Source organism: Choloepus didactylus, chromosome 2 (assembly GCF_015220235.1).
Source record: "Choloepus didactylus isolate mChoDid1 chromosome 2, mChoDid1.pri, whole genome shotgun sequence".
In the NCBI taxonomy this organism is placed as follows: domain Eukaryota; kingdom Metazoa; phylum Chordata; class Mammalia; order Pilosa; family Megalonychidae; genus Choloepus; species Choloepus didactylus.
The window spans coordinates 182,284,347-182,297,748 of NC_051308.1; the positions used below are offsets into that span (position 1 = coordinate 182,284,347).

The window sequence follows — 13,402 nt, forward strand, 5'->3', positions numbered from 1 at the left end:
TGGAATTTTGATTGGAATTGTGTTGAATCTGTATATCAGTTTGGGTAGAATTGACATCTTAACAACGTTTAGCCTTCCTATCCATGAATGAGGAATATCTTTCCACCTGTTTAGGTGCTTTTTGATTTCTTTAAAGTTTTGTAATTTTTGGTGTAGAGGTCTTTCACAACTTGGCTAAATTTTTTCCTAGGTACTTGATTTTTTTCATTGCTATTGTGAATGGATTTTTTTTCTTAATTGCCTCTTCAGTTAGATCATTACGAAAGTACATAGGAACATTACTGCCTGTTGCACATTCATGTATCTTGCCACTTTCTGAATTTGTTTATTAGCTCAGGTAGCTTTGTCGATTTCTCAGGATTTTCCAAATACAGGATCATATCATTTGCAAATAATGACAGTTTTATTTCCTCCTTTTCAACTATGATGGTTTTTATTTCTTTTTCTTGTCTAATTGCTGTGGCTAGAACTTCTTATTGAAAATTTTTGCATCTATATTCATTAGCGAGATTGGTCTGTAGTTTTCTTTTCTTGTAGTATCTTTGTCTGACTTTGGTATTAGGGTGATGTTGGCTTCATAGAATAAGTTAGGTAGCTTTCCTTTCTTTTAATTTTTTTTTGAAGAGTTTGAGTAGGATTGGTACTAATACTTTTTGAGTGCTTGATAGAATTCACATGTGAGGCCATTGGGTCCAGGACTTTTTTTGGGGAGGGGGGACTTTTTGATGATTGATTAAATCTCTTTCTTTTTATAATTCATTTGTTGAGGTCTTCTGTTTCTTCTCAAGTCAGTGTTGGTCATTCATACTTTTCCAGAAAGTTGTCCATTTCATCTAATTCATCTAGTTTGTAAGCATTTAGATACTCATAGTATCCTCTCATTATCTTCATTTCTCCCGAGTCAGTAGTTATGTACCCTGTTCTAGTTTGCTAATGCTGCCAGAATGCGAAACACCAGAGATGGATTGACTTTTATAAAAGGGGGTTTATTTGGTTACACAATTAGAGTCTTAGGCCATAAAGTGTCCAAGGTAACACATCAGCAATTGGGTACCTTCACTGGAGGATGGCCAATGGTGTCTGGAAAATCTCTGTTAGTTGGGAAGGCACATGGTTGGCCTCTGCTCCAAAGTTCTGGTTTCAAAATGGCTTTCTCCCAGAACGTTTCTCTCTAGGCTGCAGTTCCTCAAAAATGTCACTCTTAGTTGCTCTTGGGGTGTTTGTCCTCTCTTCGCTTCTCCGGAGCAAGAGTCTGCTTTCAACGGTCGTCTTCAAACTGTCTCTTAGCTGCAGCTACTCTCTCAGCTTCTGTGCATTCTTCAGAGTGTCCCTCTTGGCTGTAGCAAACTTGCTCCTTCTGTCTGAGCTTTTATAGTGCTCTAGTAATTTAATTCAGACCCACCCTGAATGGGTGGCACAACACCTCCATGGATTATCCAACCAAAGGTCTTGTCCACAGTTGATTGAATCACATCTCCATGGAAACACCCAAAGGATTCCACAATCTAATCAACACTAATATGTCTGCCCACACAAGATTGCATTAAAGATAATGGCGTTTTATGGGACATAATACATCGAACTGGCACACACTCCCTCCCATTTCTGGTTTTATTTATTTGCATTTTCTCTCTTTTTTTCTTTGTCAACCTAACTAAAGGTCCATCTATTTTACTGATTTTCTCAAAGAACCAACTTTTGGTTTTATTGATTCTCTGTTGTTTTCATGTTCGCAATTTCATTTATTTCTCCTCTAATCTTTATTTCTTTCCTTCCATTTGCTTTGGAGTTAGTTTGCTGTTCTTTCTCTAGGTCCTCCAGGTGAGCCATTTTGCCAATTTGAGACTGTCATGTACCCCAGGAAAGACTATGTTCTTTGATGCAATCTTATGGGGGCAGACATTATGGGTGGGTTCTTTTGATTAGGTTGTTTCCATGGAGACATGACCCACCCCACTGTGGGTGAGACCTTTTGATTAGATTATTTCCATGGAGTTGTGACCTCGCCCGTTCATGGTGGGTCTTGATTAGTTTACTGGAGTCCTTCAGATTGCTCAGGGGCCGACATAGACACAGACACTTGGAGATGACAGAAAGACATTTGGGGACGCTAAGCCAAGAGATGAAGCCCAGAGTTTGCCCCAGAGAAGCTAAGAGAGGCTCCCCAGACACTTAGAGAGAAATGCCCTTGGAGAACAAATAAGGATGCACAGCAGCTGTGAGTGAGAAGCTAAGAGAGATAGAAGCCCAGAGACATTTTGGAGAAAGCCATTTTGAAACCAGAACCAGGGGCTAACAGAGGTATTCTGTACATCATTAGCCTTTCTTCAGTGAAGGTATTCTATTGTTGATGCCTAGGTTTAGAAGGTGTTTTATTAACTGATGCCACAGAACTGTGAATTTATAACTTAATAAATCCCTTTGTAAAAGCCAATCCATTTCTGTTATTTTGCATAATAGCAGCTTTAGCAAACCAGAACAGCCATTAATTCCTCAATTTTTGCTATTCTTTTTTAATATAGACATTTGGGGCAATAAATTTCCCTCTCAGCACTGCCTTTGCTACAGCCCATAAGTTTTGATATGTTATGTTCTCATTTTCCTTTGCCTCATGATATTTACTGATTTCTTTTGTAATTTCTTCCTTGAGCCACTGGTTAAGAGTGTGTTGTTTAGCCTCCATGTATCTGTGATTTTTCCAGCCTTCCACCTCTTAGTCATTTCATTCCATTATCATCTGAGAGAGTGCTCTGTATAATTTCAGTCTTTTTAAATTTAGTGAGACTTGCTTTGTGACCCAACATGTGGTCTATCCTGGGGAATAGTCTATAAGCACTTGAGAAAAAAGTATATCCTACTGTTTTTGGGTGCAGTGTTCTGTAAATGTCTGTTAAGTCTAGTTCATTTATCATACTATTCAAGATCTCTGTTTCCTTACTGATCTTATGTCTAAATTTTCTATCCTTTGATGAGAGTAGTGTATTGAAGTCTCCAACTATTATTGTAAAAGTATCTACTTCTCTCTTCAGTGTTGTCAGTTTTTGCCTCATGTATTTTGGGGCACTTTGGCTCAATGCATAGATATTTATGATTATGTCTTCTTGATGGATTGTCCATTTTATTAATACATAGTGTCCTTCTGCATCTCTTTGTTTTAAATTTGAAGCGTAATTTGTCTGATATTGGTATACCTACCCTTGCTCTTGTCTGGTTATTGTTTGCATGAAATATCTTTTTCCAGCCTTCCACTTTCAACCTGTTTTGTCCTTGTTTCTACAGCAAGTCTCTTGTAGACAGCAAATAGATGGATCCTGTGTTTTTTTTTTTTTTTTTTTTACACGTTTTGCCAACCTATGTCTTTTGCTTGGGGAGTTTAATCAGTTAATATTTAATGTTATTACTGTAAAGGCAGTACTTCATCCATTTTTTCTTTTGGATTTTTTTTCTGTCTTACCTTATTTTTTTTCTCTCTTTTTACCCTATCAGTTACCCTTATTGATGATCTTCCTTGCTACACTCTTCTCCAAATCTCTCTCTCCTGTCTTTTCCTATGTACTTTAGTATTTCTTACAGAGCAAGTCTCTTGTTCCTGAACTCTCTCTACATATTTTAAACACTCCCTCATATTTGAAGGACAGTTTTGCTGGATATAGAATTCTTTTTTGGCAGTGTTTCACTTTCATTATCTTAAATGTATCATACCACTGCCTTCTCACCTCCATGGTTTCTGCTGAGAGATACGTACTTATTCTTATCAAGCTTCCCTTGTATGTGGCATCGCTTTTCTCTTACTTCCAAATTCTCTCTTTGCCTTTGACATTCAGAATCTGATTAGTAAATGTCTTGAGATACGTCTATTTGGATCTATTCTGTTTGGGGTATGCCACACTTCTTGTACCTGTAATTTTATGTCTTTCATAAGTGTTGGGAAATTTTCATTGATATTTCCTCCATTATTCTTTCTGCCCCCTTTCCCTTCTCTTCTCCTTCTGGGACACCCATAACAGATGTATTCATGCTTTTCATGTTGTCATTCAGTTCCCTGAGACCCTGCTCATATTTTCCATTCTTTTCCATATCTGTTCTTTTGTCTTTAGAATTTTAGATGTTCTGTCTTCCAATTCACTAATCCTTTCTTCTGCCTCTTCAAATCTGCTGTTGTATGTCTCCATCGTGTTTTTCATCTCTTCTGTTGTGCCTTTCATTCCCATAAATTCTGCCAATGGTTTTTTCAAGCTTTCATGTTCTTCTTTGTGGACACCTTGTGTCTTCTTTATATCTTCATCTCTTTTGACACATTTTCCTTCAACTCATTGATTTGATTTAAAAGACTTTTTTGAAATGTTTAATTAACTGTTTCACCTCTTGTAACTCAGTTGAGGTGTTAGTTTATTTCTTTGGCTGGGTTATATCTTCATTCTTCCTGGTATGAGTTGTTATTTTTTGCTGGTGTCTAGGCATCTGATTTTCTTGCTTGGTTTTTTCTGGGGGTCATCTTCTCTCTTTTGCCTAGGGTTTTCTCATTGGTTGGCTCTATTGGTTCTCTACTGGTTCTTCTTTCTCACTGGCCAGTTTTTAGATTGGTTCTGCCCACCATTCTCCCCACAAAACCATGTGTCCACAGTGTCCTGCCTCAGAGATAGGGGTAGGCGCTGGGCATCACAGCAGGGTCTCTGTTTGTGGGTAGAAATGTCTGCTGTATCCCAGTGGTCCTGTTTTTCCCTGGTCAGCAAAACCTGAGTTTGTTATAGGGTACAGTTTTAACATTTGAGTAGTCCATACTTCTCAGCCAGAACAGGGGCGTGTTCCAGCTCCAAAGGGCTGTTCAGAGGGTCTAGACCAGCTCCCGTGGGCCTGAAGTAGTGAAGAGCCCAATTCCTTTGCACTTTCTGTTCTGCCCTGTAGATAGTGCTATTCAGTAACTTTATCATCCTCAGAGGCACTTTGCTTTGGAGTCCAGGCTGCCTCTGACTCGGCGTTGCTGAAACTTCGTAGTTCCTAGGCCCTTATTTTGCCAGCCAAAATCTGGCTCAATGTAGGGCTATATCCCCCACTTTATTTTTGGCAGAGCACTTCCCCAACTGTCCCAGTTTTTAGCTGACCTCCAGGCAAGAATCAGACCGCCCACTGCTGTTTTCCTCAGGGGTGTGTGAAGTGCTTTCAGACCCAGGGCTTGAAAAACAGTCTCTGTCCACATTTTCTCAAACTCTTTGTCCATCACTGATCTGGGCTTTGAAATGTTCTCCCCACTTCCCCAGGTCTCCAAACAGTGGGAACCCCTCACTGCTGTGAGAGAATTTATATTTTGTGTCCCCAGTGGGAAAGATCCTGGCTGCTGTTTCTGTGCCCTTACCGAGCTGTGTGTGACCAAATGAGGGGGAGGGGAGCGGACAACCTAGTCTGAGACGGAAGTTTCCTACCTGGTATTTATATTTTTTCAATTCGGCATTTTTAGGGTCCATCTCCAGTCTGTATCTTCCTCCAGAGTTCTGAACAATCCAGAATTGTCCCTTTTTGTTGTTATTGTTGAATCTCTAGGGAGAGATTTTCAGTAGCTGTTTACATCACCGTGTTGATGATATCACCTTTAATGGTTCTTAATGGTCTTGCTTTAAACTTTTTTATTTCAAAAAAAAAATTTATCTGTCTGTTTGAAAGTAGGTTGTATACATCATGCTCCTTGAACACACAACACTTCCATGTACATTTCCTTAGAACAAGGATATTCACTTGTGCAAACACCTTAAGTTCAGTTATCAAGTTTAAGAAATTTAATGTTGATATAAGCTCACAGTCTATTCTCCATTTTTTTTCATATATCCCAAGAATTTTTCTGGATTTGATTTGCTGATATTTTCATAAGGATTTTTGCATTTATGTTCATGTGGGATATTGGCCCATAGTTTCTTGTAATCACTATGTCTGGTTTTGATACTAGGATAATTCTGGTCTCATGAAATGATTTGAGAGGTGTTCCCTTCTCTATTTTTTTGAAAGACTTTGGGTAGGAGTGAATTTTTTTTTTCTTTAAATGTTGACAGTATTTATTAGAGAAGCCATCCAGGCCTAGAATTTCTTTGTCGGAAGGCTGATAATTAAACATTTGGTTTCCTTAATTAATATAAAGCCGTCAGGTTTTTATTTGTTTGTTTGTTTGAATCAGGATCCAAGAAAGATATATGCATTGCATTTGGTTGATGTATCTCTTAAGACTTTAATCTTATAAATTTCTCCTTCCCCCTTTTATTCTCTTTCCAACTTCATTGAAGAGGAAATGACTTTTCCACAATTTGGAATTTGCTGGTAGTGTACTTGATATGTCAGTTGACATATTCTTCTAGAATCTGTATTTCCTATAAATTGGTAATTAGACTTACTGGCTCAACAATTTAGGTTCTGTTTTTTGTCAGAATGCATTTAGATGGTGTGATAGATCCCTTCTATTACATTGTGTCAGCAGGCACAAGATGCATTAAGCTTGATTAGTGAGTTAAACTGGAATAATTGGAATTATTATATATTCTTGGGAGTTTAAAAGGATGCAAACACTTTGGAGAACTGTTTGGTATTTTTTAAATAAAGTCAAACCTATATACATCCTCTAGCCTAACAATTCCACTCAGATAACACCAAAGAAATTAAAACATATCCTCAAAAGATGCATACAGGGATGTTCTTACCAACTTTTTTCATAATAGCCCCAAACTGGAAAAAACACAAATGCCCATCAACAGGAGAATGGAGAAACAAATTGTGCTGCATTTATACAAAGGAATACTATTCAACAATAAAAATGAACAAACTAATAAAGGCAATAATGTAAATGATCTCAAAAATATTTTGAACAAATAAGCCTAACACAAAAGTTACATACTTTATTTATATGATGTTTAAAAATAGGCAAAACCAATCTATGGTTATAGGAATTAGAAAGTGGTTGCCTCTGGGCTGCAGAGGGGATATTAACTGGAATGGGGTAAATGGAAACCTGTGGTGATGGAAATGCTCCATATCTTTAGTAGTGGTTGCATTTGTGATACAGTTGTCAGAGCTCATCAAGCTGACCACCTAAGTTCTGTACATTTTATTGTATATAAATCATACTTCAGTAAACAAACAAAAATAAATTTGGGGTAGAATTCACTTCATCTTTTCATCTGAAAAATACAAGGATATATGAAGGTGTGATGAAAAACAGCCATGAAAATATTTCATAACAAATTTCTTAAGGATTGCAGTACCAGATATTAATATCTTTAATATTAAAATTAAATTTTAATATCTTAAAATTGTGGAAGAATAATGAGTACAAATAGAAAAATCAGTGTATCAGCTTTTTAGCCAATATTTCCTTTATTTTCCTGTTAAAATATTTTTATGAGGGTGAAATTTACATATTATGAAATTTGCATATCTTCAGTATACAGTTCAGTGAGTTTTAACGAATGTATACCCCTGTATCAAACATCCTACCAAAAAACAGAACATTTTCATCACCAGAGATCTAATGTATTGATCATATTCTTTTCCTGCTTTCCCTGTAAAATCACGGAGACAAGAGCAAAATGCTTTTGTTCTCCTTAAATACATAAAAACAACAAGAAAATTCAAACCAGTTTTAGAACCAATAAAAATTGTAATTGTGGTAGCTGAAGAAATTAGTTGATATCTGGGACTCTTCTAAGAATCATAAGCCCCGATTTTGAAAAGTCCCTGAGCTAGCTAGTGTTTAGAGATTTAGAATTTTCTATTGTAAATTTCATAATTAGTACACATAATTTTTAATAGTTATATCTGAGAAGAGATAAACGCATCTTTTGAGGATATGTTTTAATTCTTTGGTGGTATCTGAGTGAAATTATAAGGTTATAAAGAATTCTCTCCCTTTAGCTGCTCTAATTCTTTTTTCTCTTGTTTCTGGTTGTCGAAACATCTATTGTACCTGTGTTTTAAATGTTTCAATGACAGCACAGGCTAGCAGTTCATAATAATAACAGATTTTTTTATATCTCATATTTCATCCTGAAGGATTCCTTAGTTAGTACTTTCTAGACTGTTTAAAATAGGTAAAAATCAATAAAATACAGGCACCTTTTTGGTAAAATATGCTTTACGCAAGGTGAAGAAGCAAGCAACAATTTGTGAAAGATATTGAAGGAGAATGTCATATCCATTTGAAATTATGGAGAAAACATTGATTTTTTTTTTTAAGCAGAAAAATCAGTGCCCAAATTTCAGTTTTGCTAATGTCCAAGGTTTGCCCTCCTTGAAAAAGTACAGTGGTATTTGAGCTGATCACAGACATAATCTTAGAACATGGCATTTTTCTGTTTAGTAATGTTAAGTATCTCTAAGGAGTCAATAAATATAGAAGTATTTGTAACTTACTATAGAAGTAGTTGTAATTTATTTTCTGTTTTCTGTTTTCTTACAATGTTCCTTAGATAATTTGTTTGCCTCCTGAATCTTCTCTCTTCTCTAACCAAATCTAATAGTTCCAATTTTTCTTCCTCTGCTTTTCTAAAAGATCTGGTAGATAGCACTTTTGTTTGCTGAGTGGAAAGAATGTCCAGCTTCTCAATTAGTAGCTCAGTCTTCTTTCATATCTCAGTCTTTTTAAACTCTTTCTTTTGTGGGAAACTGAGTAGGCTAGTTTGGGGGATGGCAGAATGGAAATTCTTAGACGACTTCTAGACTTCACTTAGAATTACTTCTAAGCATCTTCCTGCCTTAAATGTTAGAGGATCTTGGTAAAACCTTGAGGGGAAAGAAAACTTAGGGAAGTAAGAGTATGCCTTTGTGTATACTAGTAGGCAGATATATAAAAATGTGTTGTTTACTAAAGAATATTTAGTGGAGTAGTAGGGTGAGGTAGCTTTTCACACACACACACACACACACACACACAGTATAGAGATGTAGACGGACATTTTTCTTTTTAACTAACACTTGTAACCAAAAAAAGAAAGAAAAGAGAAGCCTCTATTTTTATGGGGAGGCACACACACACACAAACACACACACAGAGTCATTTTCTAAAAGCTAGAAAATTGTTTTCAAGGAGAAATGTATGATCTACAGTTGCAATGTTTAGACATTTGGCAATTGGATAAAATAATTTTTTGGTGAAAATAGGAAAACAGATTGACATAAATGTACATTAGGATAGTGACTTTCATTTCTTGTACATACACAGTGAAATAGTTCTGGCAATAAATTCTTGGGAAAGTAGCGTAGGGATTGGATAAATGTCATAGTTTATGACTGAATACATATAAACAGGTGAAAACTCAGGATAGAGAGGTAATAGTAACTACCTGATAAAGAGACTTAAACCCTTTCACCCAACAAAAAAAGAAACTGCATTAGAGTTATAATTTGATATTATAGTTTGATTTTTTTAAAAAGATACTGGTCACCTTTCTGGGTACCATGGATACATAATATAAAGAATAGAATGCCTTTTGTTCCCCAGTGTTAAGAAGTGTTTATCTTAACTGTAAAAAAAGATTTTATTTCTAAGAATTTGATACTACACATTCTGGAATACCAGAATCCAAGATTATTATACCAGTAGTACCAAGATTATTGAAAAAGGTGACATGGGCCATATTTCTGCCACAGGTATTAAAAATAAAGGGTAGTTGACCATGCAGAATTGCATAGCTATTTCAAGTCAGCTACCAAGCTACAGTTTAATTCTACCATGTTGGCAACATACCAAGAGCTTCCAGACCTTTCCTTTATTCCCCAAATCCACCTATGCTGTTCCATCTCTAGATTTCAGATTTTTCATGACTTTTACCTTCACTTTTCTTAGTCTTGTCTAAGTATGCTTCCCACTTTTACTTTTTCTATCCTCTGAATTTCTGTAACATACATACTGTCTTAAGACCTCTTCTCTGTTTTAACTCAGTAGAAATTCCTTGAGACCAGAACAATTTGTTATATTTCTTCATATACATTAGTAAGCAAATACTGGGCAACTAGTAAGCAGTATGGAAAATAACTTTCAGGGGAATTCAGAAGAGGGAGCAATTAATAGTGTGATAATGGGTGTTTGCAGGAAATGGATTACCAAGGGGACCTAAACTAAAGTAGTATCAGGTCTTGGGGAAGATAAGAAAGGACATTCTAGACTAGGATTTAAGAATGAGCTGAGTCACAAATGTGTATGTAGCATAGCAGCTAAAACCATAGGTGCTAGTTAATATTGGATGAGTCAACTAACAAACAAATGAATATATCAGAGTCAAGTGATTTGGCCAAGTTTACTGAACTTGTTCCTTTTAAGTCATTCATTCATCACACATTTTTAAATACTACGGTTCATAAATGAAGAAATTGCGATTATTTTAAGATGCTCAAACTCTAATAGGGCAGACAGAAACATAAAAAATATTAAAATATGTGAACTGCAATAAGTGGTATGTACAAGGTCTATGGGAAATCAGAGGAGGAAGCTGCAGAGAGGATTTGTGTAGTATAGGCCAAATTCTCAAACACCTTAAATGCCAGGCTCAATTATTTGAAAATTATTTTGGTTATCATTAAAGTAAAAATACTGTGTCAGGGAACTATGTAAAGGTTTAGGACAGCGCTGATCCTTCCTGAGATTTTCTTGTGGGTCTTAGTTAATCAGTATCTCTGGGAGTTTCTCTAGCCTGGCCCCATAATTATGCCTCAGGTTCAGCTGAACACAAACATCAGGGATAATGGTTGAAAGAGTTGACCATATCTGACTTGTTGGGAAATACCTTCTCAGAAGGTGGTAACCCTTTAATGTTAAAATTTCATAAATATCAAATTGAGATGCCTTAATTGTGAAGACCAGAAATATCTACATAACTTAAAGGATATTATTGATTTTGAAGGTGATAGTTGAGTGTATTTGAAATCTGAAAAAGAAAGAACAAGGACAAGAGTATTGGTTTGGATTTTGCTGAGTTTTCAAAGGTATTTTAAAGATCTATAACTAAATATAAATGTTTCTGTCTCAAATTATTCTTTATTTCCAGTCATTTGATCTTTCAAAAATGAAAAGGAAGAAAAATATTACAACTTATTCTCCAACAACTGGAACTCGTCAAATAAGCCCATTTACTTCTCCTACAAGCTCTAAAGAACAAGATCGCAGAGATGCACCATCAAACGGTTAGTTGAACATTCTTTTCCACTTATTATGAAATTTTTCTAGTTATTGATTAAATCAGATTTCGATTTAATAATATATCGGTCTTGCTGCTGCTGATTTTTCTCCTCTCTTAAAGAATTCAACATAGAAAAAGCTAGAATGTAGGTAATACTTTGGACAAAAATGTAAACTTTCTAGGCACTTACTTTTTTTTTTTTTAAATGCAATTTTATTGAGATATAATCAGATAACATACAGTCATTCAGAGTGTACCATCAGTTGTTCACAGAATTGTTCATACAGTTGTGCATTCATCACCACACTCAAACTTTGAACATTTTCATTATCCAAAATATAAAATAAAGATTAAAATAAAAAAGAACATCCAAAACGTCTCGTTCCACTCCTCCCCGCATTGTTCATTTACTCTTTTTTATACAGTTTGATAGAGACATATTCACACACCCTACAGTCATCCACAGTGTACAGTTATTCACAGCACCATCATACATTTGTTCATTCACCACCAGAATCAATTTTTGAACTTTTTCCTTACTCCAAAAAAAAAAAAGCAAAAAAAGAACACCTAAATCTTTTCATCCCTTCCGTCCCACCCTATTCTTCATCTAATTTTTGTCCCCATTTTTCCACTCATTTGGCCATATACTGGATAAAGGGAGTGCGAGCCACAAGGTTTTCACAATCACATAGTCACACTGTACAAGCTATATAGTTATACAGTCGTCTAGGCACTTACTTTTAAAATGCTATTGCAGACTCTAGTCCCTTACTATCCTGTCCATTAAATAGAAAGTATGGCCTAACTGCCTTCAGCTCCTATCAATTATAATGGTTACAGATACTTCCCTTAGCAAGCTGTCCATCATGTGCATAAATTAAAGGGCACATAATTCAGATACTACTGCAATACAGTTTAAGAGTGATACTTCTAAATATTATTTCTATCCATGTTGTCCATTTAGTTTTATCCACATTTATATAGCTTGCCTTTATTTATTATCTTTATTCCCTTCTTTTCCTTTACTATTTTAAATGTGTTTGTAAAAGGCTCATGGAATTTTCCATTAGAGGAAAACCTAATTTTAATATGAAATTCTTTATTTTAAAGTATTATTAGTTTAATTTTGACATACATATTTGTTGTTTTCTGCTAGTTCATCACCAAAATATTTATTTAAAATCAACTATTTAAAATATTTGAAATATTTAAAAATCAAAGTAATTTGGCTTCATAGATTTAATTATTAATATTAGAAAAGACCATGAATCAGTGACGTATCAATTTTTATAATATAAAATTTTAAGTAGACTCAAATGTTATAAAGTATGTAGTAGATATGCTCTGATTAGCCCAATTCATATTTTATTGCCTAATATTTACTGAGTGTTATGCATATATTAGAAGCTACACCGAATAAAAGAAATTTTATCTTTTACACCTAATTTTGTTTTAATTAAACACATTACTTTAGATTCCCAGCTGCTTAAACAAATGCATATAATATACATAATGGGTTGGCTTAAACAATGGGAATTTATTGGCTCACAGTTTTGAGGTTGCTAGAAGTATATAATTGAAGTTTCAGCAAGGTGATGCTTTCTTCTCAAAGACTGTGGCCATCTGGGGCTGGTATCCAGCAATCCTTGGGATTCCTTGGCTTTGCTGTCACATGGCGATGCCCTCTCGTTTCTCTTCCAGCTTCTAGCTTCTCGTGGTTTCTTTTTCTGTGTCTGATTTCCTTTGCATTTTAAGAACTTCATCCATATTGGATTAAGGCCTGCCGTCATTCAGTTTGGGCACACCTTAACTATTAACATCTTCAAAGGGTCCACACCCACAGATCCGGGAGTTGGAACCTGAACACACCTTTTGTAGGGGACATGTTCCAATCTCAAACACACATAACGATATCTTAAACTTTTGAATTACTTTGATTTTACTTTAATCAAAAGTGTTTTTTATATTAAAGCTATTACTATTAGATTTGCTTTCACAAAATATAAGAAAGTGTGTGCATTTTCTTGAAGTTTCATAGTCTGTTTTTATGCACCTGATAAATCTTTTGTTTAAAATTAGAAATTAATGCCTTAGAGATTGCTTGTCTCTATAAAGAAAAATGTGAATCGATTTTAAGTAGATACGTACTGAATTTCCATATTGTAATTGAGTACGGACTTCAGGGAACATCCTTTTTGCCCATAAAAAGATTGTTTACATGATCCTGATATTCAAGTGGATAATTATCA

General features: G+C 35.2%; 1 protein-coding gene across 10 annotated transcripts in view; it reads left to right on the plus strand.

Moving 5' to 3' along the window:
* LOC119527217 (integrin subunit beta 3 binding protein) overlaps positions 1–13,402 on the plus strand; it is a 172,823-nt gene that overhangs the window by 37,917 nt on the left and 121,504 nt on the right. For all 10 annotated transcript variants that reach the window (XR_005215340.1, XR_005215339.1, XM_037827037.1 and 7 more), the window contains one exon: positions 11,019–11,154. Coding sequence is in view for 8 of the 10 variants with exons in the window: in XM_037827037.1 (XP_037682965.1) it covers positions 11,019–11,154 (136 nt within the window). In the remaining 2 variants the exon portion in view is untranslated. The remainder of the gene's footprint in view (positions 1–11,018; positions 11,155–13,402) is intronic.